This window comes from Canis lupus, chromosome 5 (genome assembly GCF_011100685.1).
Source record: "Canis lupus familiaris isolate Mischka breed German Shepherd chromosome 5, alternate assembly UU_Cfam_GSD_1.0, whole genome shotgun sequence".
NCBI classification, from domain to species: domain Eukaryota; kingdom Metazoa; phylum Chordata; class Mammalia; order Carnivora; family Canidae; genus Canis; species Canis lupus.
This window is the reverse complement of record NC_049226.1, coordinates 49,189,043-49,212,694: the sequence shown is the minus strand read 5'-3', so window position 1 is coordinate 49,212,694 and position 23,652 is coordinate 49,189,043. Positions and strand designations below refer to the sequence as shown.

General features: G+C 40.9%; 1 protein-coding gene and 1 long non-coding RNA gene across 12 annotated transcripts in view; one reads left to right on the top strand and one right to left on the bottom strand.

Moving 5' to 3' along the window:
* Positions 1-1,208: 1,208 nt before the first annotated feature.
* NFIA (nuclear factor I A) overlaps positions 1,209-23,652 on the top strand; it is a 373,258-nt gene continuing 350,814 nt past the window's right edge. For 2 of the 10 annotated variants that reach the window (XM_038537348.1, XM_038537346.1), the window contains exons 1-2: positions 1,211-1,335; positions 12,153-12,684. In XM_038537348.1, the coding sequence (XP_038393276.1) occupies positions 1,255-1,335; positions 12,153-12,684 (613 nt within the window). In that variant the 5' untranslated portion in view covers positions 1,211-1,254. Of the gene's footprint in view, positions 1,336-5,786; positions 5,883-6,288; positions 6,656-12,152; positions 12,685-23,652 lie in introns of those variants that run through there. The other 8 variants (XM_038537355.1, XM_038537350.1, XM_038537347.1 and 5 more) reach the window with 7 other exon arrangements.
* Positions 1,570-5,743, bottom strand: LOC102154089. Of its 2 annotated transcripts, none has more exons than XR_005359684.1 (3): positions 5,609-5,743; positions 4,750-5,016; positions 1,570-4,375 (listed from the first exon to the last, which is right to left on the bottom strand). It is a non-coding gene; the product is annotated as an uncharacterized LOC102154089 (long non-coding RNA). The 2 variants fall into 2 exon arrangements; XR_005359685.1 differs by lacking the exon at positions 5,609-5,743 and adding an exon at positions 5,170-5,446.

The following is a 23,652-nucleotide window of genomic DNA, read 5'->3' as shown; positions in this document are numbered from 1 at the left end:
GTTGACATTGAGATGGTATTAAAGAGCCTGGGTTAATGAAATAAGATGAATCAGTTAGGTGAAGCACTTAATGTTCCAATAATTACATTAACAGCCTCCCCCTCCCCATTTCAACCGTCCAAACCCAGCCCTTCTCTTGGGGCGATGGGATGGGGGGTGGGGGCGGGGGAGGGCGTCAAACTTTGTGGAATCCCGGTTTTGTAAGGATATTGACACAATAGATGCTTGGCAATTAAGCTAGAATTCCACTGCATCTCCCCCCTTTAAAGGGACAACTTTATTTTTGAGGGAGCCCACCTAACAATTTTATGTTCAGTCATCTGCAGAGAGCAGAACCGGCCGGGCTTTTCCTTTCGGAATCTAAAGTAGAAGCTTTATTTCACTGCAAGTTCTCTGTGACATTTTGCACTCTCGTGATTTAATGCACCAAAGAGGATCTTTAACTCTTGGTCTACACAGTGCAAATAAAGGTTAAATCTCTCACTAACCATCATGAACTAGCCTAATAACTCACGAGAGGCTATGGAAAAAGAAACCGAGAGAGCAGCTGTGCAGACTTGATTAAAACGTACAAAACCCGCACAACCGCAGGCAAAGGTCCTGCATCCTCACATAGTCCTAGTACCGGCTGCGAGGTCCGCAAGCAGGGGAACTTCCACCGCGCCAAAAACACGATCCTGCGAGCAGGGCCTAGTAACACTGGAGCTTTTCTTCCGAACGGTGTGCCGACCGGAGCCTGCGCTGAATCCCGGGGCTCCTATTGGCCACGCACCGTGGGGGAGGAGGAGACTGGCGGGCAGGGAGCCGGGAGGAGGGGAGAAGGGGGCAAGGCCTGGTCCCTGCCCCCTCCCCGCCCCCTCCGCAGGCTGCCGCCGGCGCCTAGTGCGTGGTTACTATGCAAATTGCAGCGATTGCGGAAATAAACAAGGGGGTAGGGAGAGGAGAGAGGGACTGCGAATCGATTGCAACTTCTGCAAAGTCTCGTACAATCCAAAGCACACAAGGCAAAACCAGAGAGAATCTGAGAACCAGCCAGCCCGGGTTGGATTGCTATCAAAAGAGGAGAGAGAGAGAGAGAGAGAGAGAGAAAGAGTGAGAGAGGCAGAGAGCGCGCATTGCAATTGCAAAAGCCTTCTGATTTGGAGTTAAAAAAAAAAAAAAAAATCTCCAAGAAGCCTGCAATTGGCCAACAGCTTTAAAAAAAAATCTCTTCCGGGTTTTCAACGGTTCCAAGTTTATTTAGATTTTTTTTTAATGCAAAAAAGGGGGACAACAAATGAAGCCATTCGTCTGAACATTTTAAAGTTTCTCACGTACTCTTTTTACATTGCAATGGTACGTGGTACATCTTAAACTTTCTATTTTGCGTTTATACGATGTGTGTTTTATAAACAACAATAATGGTAGAATGATTTTGTTTAATGGCTAAGACTTTAAAATTTCTCTGGCTTGCATATGCATTTAAGTGATTGCTGGGTGAATGTTTATTGTGATGGTTTTGTTTTAAAGACGTAGCTTTGTGGATGGCTTTTTTTTTTTTTTTCTATGTGCATCAGAGACCGGGTTTCCTTTTTTTTTTTTTTTTCCTCCCCGAGATTTGAAAAAATTGCTGAGCTTGACAGATTTTTTTCCTCCTAGCGCTTGCTCGGTTCCAGAAAGGGGGAAAAAAATCCTGTACGTGCTCTGTTCTGTAAAAAGACGTCTGGCCTCAGCAGTCAACCTAACTCGAAAAGAAATGTCTGGACCCGGAGAATAATTGACGATTCGATCCTCTAATCAATGGTACAACATGGGAGATTGACAAAAGCTTTATCCAATCGTGAGGAAGCCTGGGTGTACAATGGTTCTCAGTAGCCAGAGGGGGCGGGGCAGAAAAGATCTAAAGTTCTCTGCGGCTCTGAAGGGGATGGTGTGGTTCAAGCTGTCAAAGCTACAAGCTCTTCCGGATTTAGCAAGCACAATAGGAAAGAGTTTTTGAGTTTAAGAAAAAAAAAAAAAAAACTGGGGGAATTTTTGCATGAATTGTAATGCTTTCCTAATTGCCTTTCGGAGAAAGTTAGAAAAACTCTTCTAGGGAAATATTAACTTTGCATTAATTATTATTTTTGAATTCGGGGAAGCTTTTAACTGTTGTGCAAGGGGAGGTTCAACTTTTAAAAATGCGTGGCTTAAAAACTTGCCTGAACTATCCAGGACGGTACTGAGCTTTGGAAAGTCACATATTGGATAGGCAGCATTACAAACTTCCCTGGTTATCTTAGAAGCTTTGACTTTTCAAGTACTTTGCAGGAATAGGCAAGCCTCTCCTCCTGAACTCTAAACAGTAGTTTTAGGGGAGATAGAATGTTTCACAGGTGGATTGACAGCTGTTTTATACATTTGAAAGGAGGAAGGGGAGAAAGTGTTTTTTTCTCCACTCTTCTTGAATTCTGCTGTTTAAATATATGGTCGGTACCAAATAGGATATTAAGGCTGGCCAAGTTCACATTTGTTCTTGTTACCACAACAACCCCTGTGGAGGGTGTGTGTGTGTGTGTGGAAGATTGCTGACTTGCTAACTCTTAGCTGGAGTCTGGCCTCTTGGACAAGTCTTTGATACCAATCCAGTGGAAGCCAACTGCAGTAGCTTGTCTTGGAGACAGTAACTGGCAGCCTCTGACCAAAGTACATCCATCTCTTCCTTCCCTCTGAGCACCTAATTCTGTTGGGAAGCGAATGGAAAATAAGTATGGGCTCTTTCCCATCTTTGGATTAAATTCCCATCGAGTTATTTCCCAAGGCTGTAGGCCTTCTAATCAAATCTGGTTTGGAAATTTGATGTTAAAATCCACTTGGATTCTCAGTTCAGTGACATTATTCAATTTAGTATTATATGCATCTAAGAAAGATCTGCACACAAGTGACCAGCAGGTCAAAAAACTAGAGAAAAATATTGGAAAATGCTAGTGATAAAGTTAGTCTTGGTAACAACTACAGAGTTAATGGCATTGTCACTTATGAACCCCAATTTTATCTTCACTGCTTTGGGCATTAAAATCTAAATCATATTAATAAGATCTTCCTACCAAGTAACCTCCCGAAATGAGAGGTATTTGAGCTGTACATATAAGTGAAACCTTATTGACGTAATTTATATATCTAAGAGGATTTCACTAAAGCTGGCAAGGTAACATTTCTGCAAATAAAACACAGTAAATGCAAGGCTGGGCTCTGTGCCAGGGAGAATATGGATAGCAGAGAGCATGACAGGAGCCTCCTTTGCGCAAAGACAATCCCATTTCAAGGCAGCCTCCTAGCACTTGCAAAATAAATGATTGGAGCGGTTATTTCCAATAAGGGGCTTATCCTTCCTAACAATGGTTCATTTATGTGATTGCAGGAAACCAGGTTTTGTACTTCACCTGTTTCCTACAACTGTTCTCTCTTACTATCCTTTCTTCCTTCTCCCCTCCTTCCATCCGAGCTCTCTCTCAAGTGTCTTTAGTATCTTTGTGAACTCTGGACAAGGATTTACTTTTGCAACTTGGGAAGAGGGGAGAGTTGGAAATGTTTTCTACCCCCAGACTGCCCTTTGCGGAACATCTGTTTCTTTGTGTGTGTGTTTAAATTTATGCCTGTTGGAGAGAAAGTTACCAGAAGCCTTTCTGTAACTGTAACTCTTCTACTGTATTTTTCTCAGTCTTGTTTCCAAAGGCTGTAGTTGGAACGGTGCTTTGTAGAGTTCCCCCCGCCTCTCCCCCTCCTCCCCCCCCCCATCCCGCGGGGGAGGGAGCGGGAGCTGGCGGAGATAGGAGAGAAAGCAGGAGCGGATGTGCAGGGCTTTGGTGCTGAACTTGGATCCAGCCCTTGCCTAGAGGGCGCAAACAATCGTCCCATATCCAAAAGTCTTACGAAGGGCGCCAAAAGTTACTTAAGATAATATTGCTAACCGCAGAGAGCTGGAAATCGCGGGCACGTTCACTGCTGCAACAAAAGAAGTTTTTAAACTAGAAATATCAGCATTAAATTACTTTTCCCTATTTTTAAAAACCAGGGCGGTGTGCCAATCCCTTAAAAAAAAAAAAAAACCCTTTTCTTTTTCTTAAGATTCGGTTAAAAGTAAGAATCTTTCTTGTTTTGGAAAGAGGCAGATGTGAACTCTATCTTTCAATACAGCAAAAGAAAGATTTTAATCTGCTCTGGAAGAGAGCTTCCCAAGAGTACACACGGAACAATAACTTCTCACTGTGCCTCAGTTACATGTTGGGACTGTCAGCCAGAAACTTCTATCGAGGAAACTTGGAGCGAGTTGAAGTTATAGATCCCAGCAAAGGTTTCCGTGGCCAGGGAGGGTGTCTCTGTAACTCAGCTTAGCTTTTAGGACATTTCTCTTCTGCTGAAATCCAAAAGGAACCAAGGAGAAGCAGTTATTTAGTTGGGGAAAATGGGACTCTCTCATTAAAGATTTAAGTCATTATCTCCCCTCACCCCTTAATAAATAATTTGAGACGTTTCCAAGGATGTTTAGGAGCGGGGTTTGTGAAGATGGTCTTGAGCATTCAGAAATTATTTTAGCCACAAAGCAACTGGAGAACAAGCATAGAATGACTTTAGACACATGCAGAATATTTCAGAGGATTATATTTTGCTTTTTCCAGTAACAGATTTCTTGCCCTTTACCTAAAGAAAAAAATAAAGGGGGTGGAGGGTGCAGAGGGGAACGCAGTCTGAATGAGAGTGGCCTTAGCACGTCACCTCTCACTCACTCACCTGCAGAGTGGGCATTCCTACAGGAGTTTCCTCTTTTCAGAGGCTCTCTGGCTCTGTAACCTCTGCCAAGGTGCAGATTTCCCAGTCTGTGTGCCAGTGTCTTTCACCCTGGTCTTTCCTCTTGGAATTTTGAGAAGGGTTCGCAAATGCAGCAGGCTTGCAAACTACAGTTAGGAAGATGGGGGATGATGAGATGGGATAGGGGTCAGGGAAAAAGAAGGGTTTTGTTGTTGTTGTTGTTGTTGTTTTTCCATCAGAGAGGAAAGCCTGGAGAGAAAATATGAGGTTAAAAAAACTGGAAAAGCAGGCTTATTGGCAACTTGCCAAACCCTAAAAACCACCCCCCTTTTATGCCAAAACAATACTTTAGCAAACCTAAAATAATTGCAGGAAGCTCTTTTCCATTTTAAGAATGATTACCTGGGGGAGGAAAAAAGAGGGGATTCTTAAAAGGCACCCTTCCAGAGGTGTCCCAGGAACGGGGACGGTAATGATAGCCTGTGTCCAGTTCTGGGCACGCGTCTGTGGACCAGAATATCTCCCTTCCCTTAGGGGACATCCCTTTCACATTTTTTTTTTTTTTCCCTCCTAAAAAGAAAAAGATGTCACAGCTAAACCACTGTTGTTTCTGAACGTGATAGAACTTTTTCTATGGCGTCTGTGTTCAGACCCACTAGTTTCACAGTCCTGGGAGGGAGAACGCTCATTAATCTCCGCCTCCTTTTCTCCAGACACCCCCCCTCTTTTACCCCCCCAAATCCGGTGACTCTTCTGTGTGAAATTATTCCCCACCACCCCCGCTTCTGAATGCCATAGGACTGAAGCTGCACAAAGTTTGCAGGATTTTGTGCATAATTACCTCTACCGACGATCTATTCCCACAGAAAGCTTCGCTGGAGAGATTACAATGCTTTGAGCCGTACCGCATTTCAGAAGGGGGGGGGGGCGGAAAAGTTACCTAGGAGGTCTGATTTTTTAAAAAAATTTGCATACATGCAAATTTGCCCCCCCCTCTCCCCCCCACCCCGCACCCCCCCGGCCTGCTCCTGGGTTTTCTACGTGCGCACGCAGCGAGCCGGGAGCGCGGGGCAACCTGGCAAAGTTGCCCAAGTCCTCCACCGAGGTCCGCGAAGGTCTGCGGCGGGGCTTGGGGGATGGGGATGAGGAAAAGTAGTTTTGTTTGCTTAAGCACATCCTGTGGCAGCCTATAGCTGCCCGGGAGTACAGACTGTAACTGCTCCTCACTGCGTTACCCAGTAATGCGCTGAGCGGGGAAGCGGGGGCGGGGGGGGGCCGAGGGAGCGAGAGAGCCTGCGAGCGAGGGAGCAGGAGAGGGAGCGAGCGAGCGAGCGAGCGCGAGCGGCCGCGGAGGCTCGGGACCCGGCTGGCCGCGCGGCGCCGCAGCCGCCCCCTCCCCCACGCACCCCCCCCCCCCCCCCCCGGCGGCGGCGCGAGCGGGCGGCGGCTGTGCGGTGCGGTGCAGAGCGGTGGCGGAGGCGGAGGCGGAGGCGGAGGCGGAGGCGGAGGCGGGCGCGCGGGCAGCTCGCGGGCACCCGGCCGGGCGGGCGGCGCGGGCGCGGGAGCGGGAAAGGGTGCGCTATGCCTTTAACGCCCGCGTACAGTAGACATGTATAGTGGAGTGTAGGGAAACTCTAGGCGGGGTTAAAGTTCAGCTCATGGAGCGGCAATCGCGCCGGCTGGCTGGCTGCAGTTGAGCCGAGTTGGAAATGTGAACGCAAGAAGCAGGCTTGATTTTTTTTTCTCCCCCCTTCTCTCTCCTTCTCTTCCTCTCTCCCTCTTTCTCCTCTCTCACCCGCACTCACGCACACCTCCAAACCGCACACCCAGACGCACACGCACACCCCACCGCCCGGCAGTTATGTATTCTCCGCTCTGTCTCACCCAGGTAAGCAGCTGTTTGGATGCGGCGGGGTGTGTGGAGGGGCGGGGGCGCGGGGCTGCGGGGGCGCGGGGGCGCGGGGGCGCGGGGGCAGCCCCGGGGCCGGGCGCGGGGTGCCGGGGACCGTCGCGCTGGCCAGGCCCGGGGCATGTGCCTTGCTGTGTGTCCGTGTCTGCGCGTGTTTCTGTGTGTGTGCGCGCGTGTGCTCGTGTGTGTGTGTGTGTGTGTGTGTGTGTTGGGGGGAGGCGGGGGGGGAGAAATGCAGCTTCGAGAAAGTAACTTTGTTTCCATGCGGGTGCATTCCTCTTGCACGGCCATTTGTGTGGGCACATGGCTAATGGCGCCCTCTTATTAATGCGTTAATTAATATCGGGGCGACCGACTGCGGAACGGCGGTGCTTTCGGACGCCCCGCACGTGTTTCGGCGGGGTTGCAGCCCATGACACGCTGAAATCTGGACTCAGCGTTTCTGCAGCCGGCAGGCCGGTGTCTGGAGTTCCGCGGCTCCGGGGAGGGGGCCGCCCACCGAGCCCGCCGCGCGCCCCGCACGCTCGGGGCCACCGAAGCCCCCCGTGCGGGGGAACTCGCGCCCCTGCGCCCACGGCCCGCGCGCGGAGCCCGCGCCGCCGCAGCCGCCCCAAACTCTTACTTTTGTTTATTGTTTGTCAGCCTTTGGGGTCCGGCCGCGGGAGGGACGCGGGCGGGCGGGCGGGCGGGCCGGCGCCCCGGGCCCGGCCGGGACAGCGCCCCTCGGACGCGGGCGGCGGCGGCGGCGGCGGCGGCGGCGGCGGCGGCGAGCCGGCCCCCGGGCTCGGCGGAGCGGGCTGCGTGGACGCGCGTCCCCCGGCGCCGGCCGGGTGGAGCCTGCGTCCTTGCCGCTCGTCGCCCGCTCGCTTTCCCGAGTGAAAGTTTCGGTGCCGGCGCGAGCCCACGCCGCGCAGGGCTGCGAGCCGCGGAGGCCGCGGGCCGCGGGCCGGGGAGCGCCGGGCGGAGTTGGGTCCGGGCCGCGAGCCCGAGCAGCAACCCGGGCCGGACGCGGCTCCCCCCGCCGCAGCCGCCGCCGCCTCCCGCCGCCGCCGCCGCCGCCGCGCGACTCGGGCAGCTCCGCGCGCAGGACGGGGGCAACTTTTCCCCTCCGACTCTACTCCGACCGTGGGTCCCTCTCGCCCCCCGCCCCTCCTTCCCAGGTCCTCCCTTTCCATCCCTCTCCCGTCTGCACCACCCCTAGGCAAAATATTGCTACTCCACGGCCCCAAATCTGGTCCCTTTTGAATATATTATTTATTTTCTTGGACTAAAAGGCATGAAGTCAAAGTGATTTTTGCGCTTAAAAATTTTATTTATTTATTTATTTTTTTTTGGAAAAAAGTGTGAGCTTTCATACTGTTTTGGTACGTTGCAGTCTGACCATTAATCACCTACATGAAGTTGTATGCTCCATATAAAATGTTTATTTATCACTCCCTTAAAAAGAAAAAAAAAAACCTGCTACCACTTATTGCTTTCGTTTAGCAGGAGATAACGGTTTAAACCGAATACTTTATGGAAGGTTAAAAAGTACCAGTGATTTTTTTTTTTTCCTTGCCTCTCTAGATTCTGGATTTATTTCTCACATGACATCCTTTCTTATTGCAATATCTAACAGGAATAATACCGGCTATTTGATCTCAGAAGACTCTTAAATGCATCTTTTATGTTGAAATGGTCTGTTTGGGATTTAGGCCTAGCATTAGTAATGGGTAGCAGTTGCTTTGAGTTATTGTAAAAGTTTTTTATTTTTCCCTAACAAACTTCCAAAGTTCCTATTTTAGTAACTTGTGGAAGTGTGGAATGAAACTTTTCCAACCACTTCTGGCAAGGTTCACAATTGCATATGGATAAGATGCAAAGTGTAAGAGAATTTGAATGAGTTATGACTACAGTGGAAATGCTGAGATTCAAAGGCTGAAGTTCTTGCTGGCAAAAGTTTGCAGCAGAGAGAACTTGTAGACAATACCAGGGTGCTGCAATAATGGGGCATGACCTTAGCAGATACATGAACGTCTTCTCAAGTGAGCTCTCGAGAAAGATAAATTTATATTTTGGGTTGGTGCATATATAAGGATACCTGTGTATCCATGCAGGCCCAGGGCATAGTCAGGTACTTGACAAAGCTGGATTCTCTTGGCTCATGAGCTATTAACACATTAAGAAAGTTAAAAAAAAAAAAAAAAAAACAACAACCATATTTGGCAGCGTGATTGATACACTCCCTAGGCCTTCTTCTGGAAACACCAGTAAAAGAAACACTTAGTATAACAGTTTGTGAAGAAATTGTACACTAACTAGTGAATGAGAATAATTTTTAATTCTTCTCTTAAAAATTGATTTACAATTTTATTTAACTTGCTGGAATGCTTACAAAGCTTTTAGAACCAGTTTTAAAAAGAAAAACTTAGGTAGTTTATTGGTCATTAAAGAAAAAGTCCAGTAAGCACAGTGATAGAAGTACTCTAAATGAAAGAATAAACTCCATGTACGTGTATGCAATTTTTAAAACTTTATCAGGAAAATGCCAGACATCATCTTTTAAGCCATATAAACATATCATAGCCAAATCATTTATCTGGCCATAGAACGATAGCCCAGTAGAGATTTATAGGTGAACCTTTAAAAGTAGTTCTAGAAATATCAGCGTTTAGTGGTTCTTAAACTTGGCTTACTTACAAACAGATCAACATATAAGATGCTGATTCAAAGTCGTATCGCTTTTGAAACAGGTTTTCAGGTTTGTTTTCATTGGTGGCCTATAACTTTCTCACTGAGTACATATGTAAAATATTCTTTATTATCTCCTGAATATCTTGAAATATTACATGGTTTATGGTAATATGTGCAGCAACATGCTTTATAGGGCCATATATATATATATATTTAAACTAATTTATGTTATGCCTTGACATTTCCTACAAGTTAACGATATTCTTTACTTTTGATGGTCTGGAGTATTTCTAATTGTGAGTTGAGAAAGATGATTAGCGCTTTGATAGTACATGTGAGTAAAGTTATACAAAATATTGTGCACTTTTACTGGCACATTCTTGAAACCTTTGGGGAGTGATAAGTTGTAAATACTTTTGATGCAGAATTGGGGACTTAGATTATTCTTAATAATTAGTTGACAGAGTTGGCCTCATTTAAGGGTTTTTATGGTGAGATATATAGGCATTTGGTTGGCAGGTAAACAAAATCCTCTTGAACACGAAATGAACGCAGTTCGCAGTCCTGTGAGCAGTACACTTAGGAGTATCTTCAAACACTTAAATGCCATATTAGAATGGTTTTTAAAAATGTTTATTATTATTAATAAAGCTTTTGAATAAGATAACATTTTAACATAAATGTGAATTGTTTGGAACTTAGTTGTTCTTTGCTTTATAAAATGGGCCTGAGATTTTAAAATGAAATCTTTTGGTGAAAGCTCACTTTGTAGTTAAGGTAGACTCCAGGAGTTCTTAACATAATACCACAGAACCTTGGTCCCTAGCATGTCCTGTAAAAATCAATCTATGTGAAGAACTGTTTCAATCCTAAATTTTATGTATTTTAGAGCATTTCAAGGATGAGCCCAGAATTTAGTAATGTTTAAATGCTTTGCGGTGTGGCGTATACCTTGTTAGATAAACTGTGACCTGAAAAAATCCCCCCTTCTCTCTTTTAAAGTATGGCAATAAGAAAGATTCTTAAACATCAGAAATTTAAAATGTTTATGGTAAAGAATAATATGATTCTTGCATTTTTTTTCTGTTCCCTCTCCACTTGAAGAATGCACACGTGTTATAAAAGCTCACTTCTCTTTTGGATTTTTATTGAAAAAGAGCAGTTTTCAAAGCTAAATTTGCAATGCAGAGTCTAAAATTTGTTCAGAGAAGAAAAAGATAAATGCCAATTATTGAAGTGATTTATTATGTATTACATTAATATGTACTTTAAAAATAATCTTATATAGTGTTTAGATGATTGATTATAATTTATAATATTTTAAAAGACCTGATAAAATATTTTTCCAATTTTAGCCACTCAATTTACGTTTGAACATTTAAAAATTTAATGATTTTTGTATAGTAATAGTATTTTGGACTTACAGTTACTTGTGCCTCCAAAGTATATATTTAAATGCATATTACAAACCAAAAAAGAATGCATTTTCTAATATTTGTGTGTCCTACACTCTTTTTAAAAAAGTCACCAAATATCTTTTTGGTTTTCTTATCCTCATTTATTTGAAAGTAAATAATTTATCTTTTGGGGGTTTGTGCGGCGGAGAGAAGTTATGTAAGATTAGTGTGGGTTGGTTAATCAAAAGTTAGATGTACTCAGAAAGCTTTGTGGAGGTTACTGTTTAATTTTTATTTAATTTTACATTTATATTTCCTAAGGAAATATCAAGTAAAAAAATCAAACATTTTCATAAGACAGTAAGAAAAATTTAAATATTTTAAATTGAATTTTATTTTCAAATTACTTGAATTTTAAAGGCAACCGTGAGGGTTTTCCTGGAGTCTCGTAAACATTAAATGTACCACGTTCTCTGTTTCCTTGTGAGAAAAAGCCTGAAATATTAATTTCAGGAATTAAATACTGATTCTCTTTTTTTTTTAGGGATGATTATTACCGAAGGCATTTCACAAAATTAACTGTATTTAGTTGCAACCCTGTTGTCACAATGACGCATTCTATTTACTATCTGGCATGTACGCTTTTCTTTGTTCCCCCCCCCTTTTTTTTCTTTTTGTTTCATTCCCATAGTATCAGCAAGTGTGTCTTGGAAATAGATCTTTTATTTCAGTCTGAAGAATATCAAATTCATCTTTTCTATATGCCAGATTTTTCTAAGTTTTTGACTAAAAAAATTATATGCAACCGTAATCCTTAAGAAGGAATTAAGATGTTACCAAAATGCCTAAGAAACAGATTAGAGTCTACATGCAATATTTTTAGAGGGAAAGTCTTTGTTTTCATTGATCGTCGAGATGATTTTTTTTGCTCCTAGACTTCCATAAACATTGACTGGCATCTAAATGTTTAGGATTTGCCAATCTGGCGGCCGAGCCCTGGCTGTACTACAAGTAGTGAGGTCAAGGCTGGAGCAAAATTAGATATGCCTTTCTTGAAATAGGGTTACGATTATATATTGTTATAAGCATTTCAATGAATTTCACTTACTATCTAAAGGATTTGGGACCTAAGCCTGGCAATAGGACCTGGTGCACTTTGGTGAACATATCAAAACATTTAAAAATTTTTAGCAATTTTCTTCTTTGAGATTGTGAGAAATGCTACCGTTTCCTTTTTTTCCCCTGTCAGATTTCCCATAGGCATCCTCTGTATAATTTTGGTAATGTAATGCCTGAGTTAACTTTCAAGTGAAATAAGCATTTCTTTTTAAATGACCATCTGAAGAAAAAGTTACTTCCTTTTGTTTTCATGCTAGTTACATGTTTGTGTTTATTCATTCCTCCAGGATGAATTTCATCCTTTCATTGAAGCACTTCTGCCCCACGTCCGAGCCTTTGCCTACACATGGTTCAACCTGCAGGCCCGAAAACGAAAATACTTCAAAAAACACGAAAAGCGTATGTCAAAAGAAGAAGAGAGAGCCGTGAAGGATGAGTTGCTAAGTGAAAAACCAGAGGTCAAGCAGAAGTGGGCATCTCGACTTCTGGCCAAGTTGCGAAAAGATATCCGACCTGAGTACCGAGAGGATTTTGTTCTTACAGTTACGGGGAAAAAGCCTCCATGTTGTGTTCTTTCCAACCCAGACCAGAAAGGCAAGATGCGAAGAATTGACTGCCTTCGCCAGGCAGATAAAGTCTGGAGGTTGGACCTTGTTATGGTGATTTTATTTAAAGGTATTCCGCTCGAAAGTACTGATGGCGAGCGCCTTGTAAAGTCCCCACAGTGCTCTAATCCAGGGCTCTGTGTGCAGCCCCATCACATAGGGGTTTCTGTTAAGGAACTCGATTTATATTTGGCATACTTTGTGCATGCAGCAGGTAAGTGCGATGGTGAGAAGTTGTTCGACTTTCTTGTGTGTTTCTTTTCTGCTGACCTCCGTATGTGCCGGGGCCATTCCCGAACCCTCTAAGTTATTGCAGGCCACGTACAGAGGGACAGTGTGGTTTCAGAGGTAAACCAAAGTCAGAACAGCCAGCAGCCCCACAGTCTGCAGGGACACCTTCATTCAGGTGGATAAGCCTAGTTTTGAGAGGACTCTCACTCACCAAGTTCTGTTCTTTTGGTGAGTGGTGTTATCAGAGGTGTTGGTAGGCCTGTGATATGTTTAGATCACCCTTTTTTGATGATGGGTGAGAGAAGCCTCATAAAACTTCTGTAATAAAGGGGATGTTGTAAATGGCAAGTGGAGATTTCGTTCACAAGCACTGGGTTTGGTGGTGAGGCAGTATTTTTAGTTGCTTATCTTCTGGGTGTGTTTTTAACCTACTGGGGCCTCTTGAACCCCCTGCTAGTTAAGAAGAGGTGGTACGAGTACTATCAAATTGCTGATCATGTAGGAAGGAAAAAGAATCACATTAATAGGCAAACTTAGTAGCTCTGTATTTAGGAATTTGTAGTGTCGAAGCTGAGGGAGAAACAAACCCAACTCTTTAATTGATGGGGAGGTTAATCTTAAAAGTAGCCAATCTGTGTAGTGCATGAATGCACTGAGAAATCGATATTGATCATTGATTTAGTGAGTTGCTTTGATTGGTGATAAGATTCTGTATTGTTTGAAGGCTGGTTTTGAGGCATGTTTTACCTGTGTATATATTACAGCATTTAGAGTAGCATTCAGGCTAAAACTATTGAGCACTGACTAAAAGAATGCATTTTTACTTTGTTTCTTTTGCCTTGATTTAGACAAAAGGTTCATTGTGTTATGGGAAAGCTCAGGTCTTGTGTAACTTGTTGACTTTTTTATATGTACATATCGGCCTTGCTAGATTTTACTTTCATGGCAATTACTTGAGCCAGATGGAAAAAAGAAGGTTGTGGAATCCTACAAGTAGGCTGTTTTGGGGTTCATATATTTATGTATTTTTTTTCCACAAAGGAGAGAGGTGTTACCTGTAAAATCAACACTGTACTGTTTTTGTAAAATGTTTTTAATTCTAAGAATATGAGCTTTTTTAAAAAAGAAGCCAGCTGATAGCCTATTCTCTATTATTTTTCTCAATATATGTTTTAGAAAGAGAACTTTTGTTATCCATCTGTCCTTACATAAGAAACTGGAGAAATTAACTTTGCAAGCATGTCACATTATCATTTGCATTCTGTTGGCAGGGGATAGATAAGTATTTTAGAGGATGTGATCTGTAAGTGTTTCAAATATTTGGGTTTTGGAGAATGTATACTTAATTGGTAAGGAGTGCCTGTTGCTTTAGCCCGTTCTGGGTAGTGAAATGAAAAGGCAACACCTCTCTAATGACCTCTAGACAGGAACAAGTATCCCTTTCTTAATCCCCTTTTCACCCTATTGTTACTTGGTTTTCTCTACTGGAAAAGCAGAGTTAAATTTTTAAAAAATTAATTTCTGTATGTAAGTGGAGGTTCCGAAAGAGAAAGGCAAGGTGCAAAAAAAAAAAAAAAAAAAAAGATGCGTGTTGTAAGTGCTTTCAGGGAGGACTCTTTAAGATCTTGTGTTTAATCTTTTTGATATTTAGAAAAGTAAATAATTTATAAATTATAACAAATGCTCTCGTTGGACCAGTCAAGAAAAAATGCGGGTGCTGCCAACAGGTGGTGCACATCATGGGGTGTGCTTCCTTACCAGGTACCCCAAAATGGAATACCACTTACACTTTTGTCCCTTTGAGAAGCACTCGTTCTGAGTTTTAGATATAAATATTTCCCTTAGATTGCAGGAGCTGCAGCCTTCCTAGCTAGTGCCATAACGTGCATCCTCTGTCGTCGCTGACTGTGTGTTACTGTGCTGTTGCTCCAAATCCTTGAGCTAACATGGTTGCTGGTGGTTTCAGTACCTGAAGGATTCTGTTGGTAAAATGACAGGTAGAAGGTGGCTTTGGAGAGGTAGCATCCTTATTGTTTATGAAAGATTTATTGACAGCAACATGGATCAGACTACCTTTCGGTTTGGTTTTCCTGACGTATCCCAGAATCCCTTGGTAGGCCTGAATGGCAGCCAAGTGTTAGACCATTGGCTTTCACCGAGCGCGGTGATGGCTGCGGCTCTGTGCACGCAACAGGACGACTGCAAAAGAAAATATTAAGGGCCTTTTGTCTGAAAATATTACAAATTTGATTTAAGAGATTTAGAGACCTGTTATTTGTGGAAGGGAAGCTCATTGCCAATACAAATATGAGGTAGATCGGTCAACTTACATACAACTGATTTGACAAGCATCTGTTATAATACTGAAGATTTGTAAACACTAAACAATGTTTTTACCTCCTTAAAAGTTTTGAGAACTTGCCAGTATTGGCAGGAGGCAGAGACTCTGAAACGTGCTTCAAGAAACATGCCAAAACCATTGTGGCCTTTTCACCTATAGTGGATTCCTCCCCCCCCTCTCTTTTGCTGTGTTGCATTTTTTTTTCCTTCTGAAATGCCATTTTTCCCTCTAGATAGTCCCTCAAATGAAATTTTTTTTTTCTCTTCTAAAAACGTATATGATAATTACGGCTTCATGCCTCGGCCTTCTCTTTGGTAGGAGGTTGAAATCTTAGGACACACGTGTAAATACTGGAAGCCAGTGCAGAATCAATCTTTTTTTTTTTTTTTTTTTTTTTTTAAAGCGGAGGTGATTTACTCGAAGACTTACTGAGATGCTAAAATACAATACATAAACTACATCACGGTTTTTTTTCTTTCAATCCAGCAGCATTAGAACTGTGTGAATTTTGTGGCTGATAAACAGTAACAAGTATAATGAAATTGGAGTGATTCTATAAGCCTGAGAATTTCATCTCGTTAAAAGTATAAAAGAGTAAAACCGTGTTATGCCCTTCATTTGGTCTTTATTTGAGTCGTCCTTCCATATGTATCGTATGACAACTTGAAGATGTTATGGAATTGTGGCAAATGGTTTTCTTTGTGGGCGTGTAACAGTAAAGCTAATTTATGACCAGTCTTTACCAGATGATCTGTATCAGAATCTACAATATACCCGGCACGTGGCAAGGTCACAATTTAAGTTGTTAAGGTCATAACCTTAGCCACCAGGCATTTGACCTTTTAGATAAAGTTAACCTTTGTTCATTAGTAGGCACTCAACCGAGAACTTTCTGGAGAGTTTTTTTTTTTTTTTTTTAACTGCGTCTATATAACTTCTGGTAATTTAATCAGATTCTAGAAAGATTCTCAATTTAGTTAAGTTTTGTAAGAGGTTAGACTTTTTAAGGACTCATCTTTTGGACAGAGGTAAGTTGCTGTATCCAGACCACAGAATGACAGAGCCACAATTTATTTCTGATAGTTATTACCTGCTGTGAAGTAGTATATAACTCTGAGGCAGCTGTGTGGAGACATTTAAAAAGTAAAATTAAATAAATAGAATCATATTCAAATCAACTAAGTAAGGCCTTTGCTAATTTTTTAAGCGGCGTTAGGCTCAAAAGCTAAATCACAATGAGCATCTTCAACCTTTTGCAGATGGGGATTTTTCTAAGATTGGAGTTTTTTTTTTTTTTTTTCCCCTCGCCTTAAAATTCGCTTTGAAGGACTAACAAATGACAAAAATTTGTCAGATGATTACTGTAACTGTTAATTAGCTAGTGACAGAGTGAATTGAATTTGTCCTGGCGGTAGGACGGGTAGTGTTAGTAGTAAAGTAGAAAGTGACCATTTTTGTACAGGGATGTTTTAGTCCGGTAGCTGCTGGCTGCTTCCACGCTACCCCGCTCACTACCTTTACTTAGTTTTGCTTGGACCAGGAATAGTAACGGTCCTGTCACTCACTGGAAGAACTGTTTGGGTGTCTTGGAAGTCTGGTACCTGTTCTGTAAACCTGTACGGCCGGTGTTACCGATTACCACACGACTTGTACCATACTGTTCATTTAATTATGCTGTAGTGAATGAATGCTCATTTTAAATTATTTACATTCTGCTAGTTTTGCTCTGATATGCCACGTATTATTCCATTTCCACAAAGAGAGAGATACTCCCAGTCAGGTGCATTTTAGTTTTATTTTGGCTTCGTGATTGTCATTCCTTCATATAGTAATAGAGAAAGCCGTGATATGCAGATAGACCAGATGGTCATGTTGACAGATTGAGAATTCACTTCCTACCGCTTCAGAGCAGGTGTAAGATTAGGAGTGTCTGTGTATGAGTGTGTGTGTGCTTCGTGTGCATGTGTGTGCACATGAAGGCTGCACACAGTGCTGTTTAGAGCAGTGCAAATGATTTCTTTTTTAAAAAAGTTGGTACTTTAAATACGGTATAATTCTATGCATAAGGTTATCAGTGCATATAGAATAATTGTAAAAAATTTTAAATGAATACTGTTAGATTGTTACAGTTTATAATTTTATGCTGAATTGGTTATGGTAATTTCTTAATTTTGGGATAACTTATCATGTTAGTTTATGGCAGTATTGCTTATCTAAAACATGTTCAGTATATTTTGTTAGCAGACATACATGTGTATGTGTATTTATGGTCAACTTTTAGGACTATACGTTATGTAATTAAACTTTTTCAGTACCTTAATAAACTCACGAGGAGAAAGTTGTGCAGCTGGCACCTTATTTTTATAATAATAAACTGTATTAAGGAAAAGGAGGTGTAAGACTAATGTATAGTGACATTTAAAATTAAAAGAGAAGTACCACCCTATCTCAAATTGTTACTCTAACCTTACACTGAACTCAAGGTGGAGTTTGTGGCTCGCTGATTTATTCTAACTCAGTGGTGTATGCACAGTTCTAGAAAATTTAATTTATCTTTTATGTTTTAATTCTTCAAAGGGAATAGCACTAACAAGTCAACACGCTTAAGATAAATACGGCTTTTATATCCTTGAGTGTTTTTGCGGAACTTGAGGGTAGCAACAATATCTCTTACCTAGAATATAGTAACAGTACCTTTTATCTAGAATGTAGTGAAAAAGATGGGAATTCAAAGTCAGGGAGGGCTATTATGGAGTAAACTTATGAACAGAGGTCAGCTCATTTATGGCTAAGAGGTTTGAGTGTTGGTAAGAAATTTCCCAATGCTGCTGGCTTAGATTTGCCTTGTCTTCTTTTCCACCCAGTGATGAATAGCATTAATTTAAACCTATTTAGGGCTAGTGTGGGAGAAACCACAGCCTTTGTTGTGGTCACTGCTGTACACAGTAGGACTGGGTGTTTCACTTGGTTAAGGCCTCAAGCTGCTTCCAGAGGATGCAGAATAGCCTGTCAGTTTTTTAAAACTTGCACAGAAGCAGCAACAATTCTAATTGCTCGCAAATGTTAATATAGATTCTTGAAAGCAATTTTGAGGTTATAAGAGAAGAAAAAACATGAAATACAGATTGAATTCACTGAATGTGCAAAACACCAGTTTATTACCATTTCAGCAATAACTTCCTCATCATTATTTAGAGGTTAGATCTTGTTTTTAAATATATTATAAATTTTAAATCCTTGGGAGGGTGGGGTAAGGGGAAGGAAGAAGTCAGGTGGAGGAGGAAGAGAATGAATGAACTGGCATGTTTTGTTAAGAGAAACATAAAACCATGAATTTAATCGCAAATGGAGATGCTCTCAAAAGTATTTTGGCTTAAGTAATAACTGTAAAAGAATCCTGAGCAACAAGATAGCAAGTGGAGAATTTTATAATCCATCTCTCCACATTTTTTTGCATAGTTTGTTTCTAAGAGACTATTTGGGGCTTTTGGAGTTTCTATACAAATTTTTGGAAAAAGAAAAGTTTTGTAACAGTTCTTTTTATTGTTTAAGGGTCCAGTAAGGGATACTGTAGCATATATAAACTTGGAAAAGGGGCTATTGAGGTGTTTGTTATTTTGCTTTTTAAGGTGATAACTTCCAGTGTCACCTCAGAATTTTGGCTGTTGCTTAGGCAACTGTAGGATACAAATTATTGATCCAAACTTTAGCGTCCCTCTGAACTTACCAGAATTCTCTAGTTGCTGCTAAGACAGAAATGGCTTTTACGCTTGGTTTTCCTGAAAATATTAGAAAACACCGCATTCATGTTTTGTTATGATCGTTTCACAGTGTAAAAGTATATTTTACCTAACGGAATTATCCCCTCTATTAATATTCTGGTTAAATAAACATGGCTTACGAGGCAAAGAAATAAGTCCACAAATTGTGGCACCTCTGTAGAGAGGATGGCTTTCGTCGTTCTGTCAAAGAAACCAAGTAAGATAAAAATGAGAAAAAGAAATTCTTTTTATTTTGTTACGTATTGTGTATTTTGGCAAGAGCTGGTCTTTTTTTTTTATGTGTGATACATTGTTAATCCCAAATGCAGACATGATCAGGATGACCGTAATAGCTAGCGATTGAAGTGGAATAGCTTTAGTGTTCTTTGAGACGTTTACACTTAATTTCTCTTCATGGCTTTCACATGCTTTCCTAGTGGTAGATATTTCGGACCTAGATTAATTGAAAATAGAGAAAAGGAGATGGATGGAAGACAGGAAGGCAGGAAGGCAGATAACTTTTATAGAGCTGTCTGTTTTGCAGCAAGCATACTAAGTTTTGCCATACATTATAGTTTTCTCTCTCTTTTTTTTTCTTTTTTTAAAAAAATTTCACAGCCATATTGCAAATAAGTGATGCACTCTCCATCTGTACAGGTGAAAATAAAGTCTCAAACTGTCCAGGTGACTGGTGCACAGTAGGATTAAAGCCAGGCCTTCTGATTCTAAACCTAGTGCTCTTCAATAACAGTTTGGATCCATTCTGTATCCTTCTCTATATCCTGTTTTTGGGGGGTTGGATGTCATTTAAATGGTATCATCCACTACCTCGAATCAGAGGGAAAAAAAAAGTCAAAATCCAGACCCTTCCCATTGAGATATTTTACTATGGAGTCCAGTTCCTAGGCACAGGATGAGGCCCTACTTGGTTAGGAGAGGGAGAAAATGTTCTTAAGCTTTTTGTCAGGGCTGGGGTCAAAAGTCTGGAGTGCCTTGTTCTTTCTTGTTTTTAGAATGTTGAACTTTGGTGAATAGAAGGATTATTACACAAGTTTAAGGAGTGTTTTTTCCTATTTGTCAGGTAGATGAATGGTTCTGGATGCTTTGGGAAGCCACTGAGAATTAAAGCAAGCTTCAGTTTAAAAATCAGAATTGCAGGCCGTATTTTACTAGATAAATTTTTGTACATACTTTCTTATATGCATAGGAGGTGTATTTCTCACTTCCCTTGATGATTAGATTGAAAATTTTAAAATTTGCTTTACTCTAAAAAGATCCTTTGATTATGGCCTTCTGTGTCATTATTTAAAAGAAAGCAAAAATTGAGTTTGTCAGTCAAATTTGTTTTTTTTAATTTAAAAGAGTAAAAAGAAAAATTCAAACTAGGAACAAGGTTCATCTTAATCCCCTTAAATGATTGATTTATGGATGGATCTATTTAATGCTCTTATTTTCATTTCTTTAAGTGTAGGCAAGATTAGTTCTTAATGACTTCAGTGCAAAAATTCAAAGACTCATTCAACGTGAATTTTATAGTTGTAAATAGAAAAAAAGACTGGTAATTATAATTTACACTATGTTCATTGTATGTAGATTAATTCTTCTAGGGTTTATTTAAAAAATAAGCTGCTGAACTGAACTTACATTGAATAAAATGGAAATGTAGTTTCCTTTTTAAGTTTCTCTTTTAGAAATGCTGATAAATCTAAAAGTTGTGGAGTATCAGTTATGACAGCAAGAGAAAACTGAAGGATGTAAATAAACGTGTAAACTGGAAATGAGAGGATCAGAATAAAAAATTAAGACTCACACCCATTTATTGTTCCATTCTTCCTACCTTTCTGTGTCTCTGATGAGTATTTGTGGTGGTCGCAATAATCTGTGAGTTTCTAAACATAAATAATTTTCAGAGCATATGTATTAACAGTATTTTAATGGATATTTTTGAAATGCTCAATAGGTTAAAAATGTGAGATGAAATAACAATAACAATAAAATACTTTGAAAAACGAATAGTACCTAAAAATTTCTGTGTATGCCTGTTTAGCATCTGCCATTATCAGGCTGTTGTCTTTGTTGCTATGGTTTGGGTGATTTTATTTCCTTTTGTAATTTTGCCAGCCCATGATTGGATAGTGCAACATGTTCATGCTGTTGGGGAAGATGTATCTGTGGTGAATTATATAGCTTGATCTGAGTGGTAATTTTTGGTATGGAAAGGTATTTGTCAGTGGATAATAGGAACTGCCTTGCTACAATATCAATTACCATTTAATTTTAATTTTCAAAATTAGGGATGTGTTACTTCCTATGGGAAACTCAGGACTCTCTCTTCTGATATGTGCCTGCCTCTTCCCCTACTGGAAACATTTAGAACTCTGTGTATTTTGATCTTAAAAGGATTATTTAATTTTAAACTCCTACATAAAGTGAATATTCTACATGCAGGATCCCATCATTGTCACTTTCAAATATTCCATTGCCTTTCAAAGGAGCTGACATTACAAGTCCTTAGGTTGACAAATTCTCATCAACTTTTGTGAAAAATTTGGCTGCAGAAGGAGTAAAGTCAAAAGAGGGCCATAGACAGATGGATTTCAGTGTTAAGATGACATCAAGCCCTTCTTCGTGGCATTTTTAAACATTCCAAATGAGTGAGGAATGGAGATGCTTAAGAGCTCACTATAGAATGAGTAATTAAGATACTATGTATCTCCTGTAAACCTTTGTTGCATACTATTAAAACAGAGCTGTACAGGCTCAGACATAATGGCAGATCAGCAGGGAAAATCATAAATATCTTTGATGCTGAATACAATTCATAAATAATATTAGACGCTAAAAATGTTGATGGAAAACAGCATCTACCTGAGAGAATATTTTTAGCATTTAGTAATTGGAAGTTAAAGATGAGTGGATCACAAACGTTGAAGATCAAGCAGGGATTCTGGATAAGAATTTGGCAAAAGCTGATCACTATCTTTGTGGTGTGACCATAGAAAGATTTTTGCATGGATGCATATTATAGAAAAAATGAATAGGTTACTAAAGCCTCTGATTGATTCACTTAGTTGGCTTTTCCTCCCCTTCTTTTAAATGGTAGAGGTTCTCTTTTGGAGAGTAGTTTCAAGTAACTTCTGAGAATGAAGTCTTTGTAACTTGATGCTGTTCAACAGCATAACTATTGTTGTATGTTCCTGTCAGGGAAAGATAGTCATTGCAATACTTTTATTGAATGGCCTCTTAATATGTGACAAGGACTTTTATTAAGAATTCTTTTTTTCTTTTACATGTACTTTGGAAGTCCCCCCTCCTCCCCACCTGATCAAGAATTACAGTGGTTTTTAGTAAGATCCAAATGAGTTTTTATTACTTTCTTGGTCTATTCGCCATATGGACAAATGTCTTATGTTTTAAAAAAAAGGTTATGGAATTTATGTACTTTAGATTTTCTGTAAAATAAAGTGGGAGTAGTAATTAACAGAAAAGTGCCATCTCATGGGGCCCAGGATGTATACAGCTCTTTGGAGAATGAGGATATTGCAGTCTGAAATGTTAGGATTGAAGAACTAATTGTTCTAAAGATATTTGCTCCTCATCTCAGAAAAGATGGCAAACATGCAAAATGGATAAATGTAATCCTTTGTACTTTTACCACCTACATTTTTAAACTACAGTGACTCCGATTTCTCTAGAAAGGTCAGAGGTTTCAGACAGAAAGCTTTGTAATTCTTCAAAGAGAGACATTTTCAATTTTGCTATATAAAGACTGATTATGCATAGCTTTTTACTTTATTTGCAGTTGAGCCTCAGAGGTTCTGGGGTGGGGGCAGTGCTGAGTAAGTGAAGCCGAATCATGAGACAGCAGAATTGCTCGGAAACAGATTGGAAGAAGAACATAGATTCACATTTGGAGATGTAAATTTTTGGCCCTTTATTCCCCCATCACCTTATTTGAAAGTGAAGACAGGGCAGCTGTAACGCTGCATTTTGCTTTGCACTAGGGCATTTTATGATAGACTGAATATTTTGGGCACTTGAAGGAGTTTACATATCTGGGTGCCATTTCTTAGGATTGGCTTTGTTGGTTTTTCAAAACCGTGGATATGGCTTTCTCTGGTTTTATGTGGGTTTCTTTGTTTCTATTTTGTTTTCCTTTTGGACTTCTCCAGGTTCTAGAGAATTTTTCATGTTGGGTGTTGGGAGAGAGGAGAGATGGTAGATGACTTTTGTTGTGGGTTACTCCTGTTATTCAGGAAACTGAGGCTCAGAGACTGTTAGTAACTCACTCAAGGTCTTGCCTATAGTAAGTGGCAAAGCCCAGATTAAAGCCAGATCCATCAGAACCCAGACTGGTGTGGTTAACCTCTATAATATTTAAATTGGCTTTTCGTATGCATTGTCTTATTCGCTCTTCATATAAACCTTAAATTTAGGTAGGGGAGCTTATAATTGCTTTTGTGCAGGTGAAGAAGCAGAGAGGCTGAATAACATAATATCTGTGGCAGGATGGTTAGTGGTTAGGGCTTTGTGTCTCCAAGGTGGTCCCCAAGATACCAGGCTGTCTGAGCTCCACCCCAGAATTTATGGATGGGGTAAAAGGTGTTTGCTGGAGGTATGTACTGGTGCTGAAAGCCATGGGTTTTTCTCTGAAGTTTAAAAAGGCGTGCAACTAGAGCTTTTTCTGGTTTGTTGGTAGATTTCAGAGTTTCAAGCCTTGAAGGAAACTGAGAAGAAACCTTCATTTTACAAGGTGAAGATGCTAAGTGTGTGCGTCCCGGAGCTGTGAAGCTAGAAAATTCTTGTGTAAAGTGGAGTGCAGTCATACGTAGCCTGTTGTTATCACTTG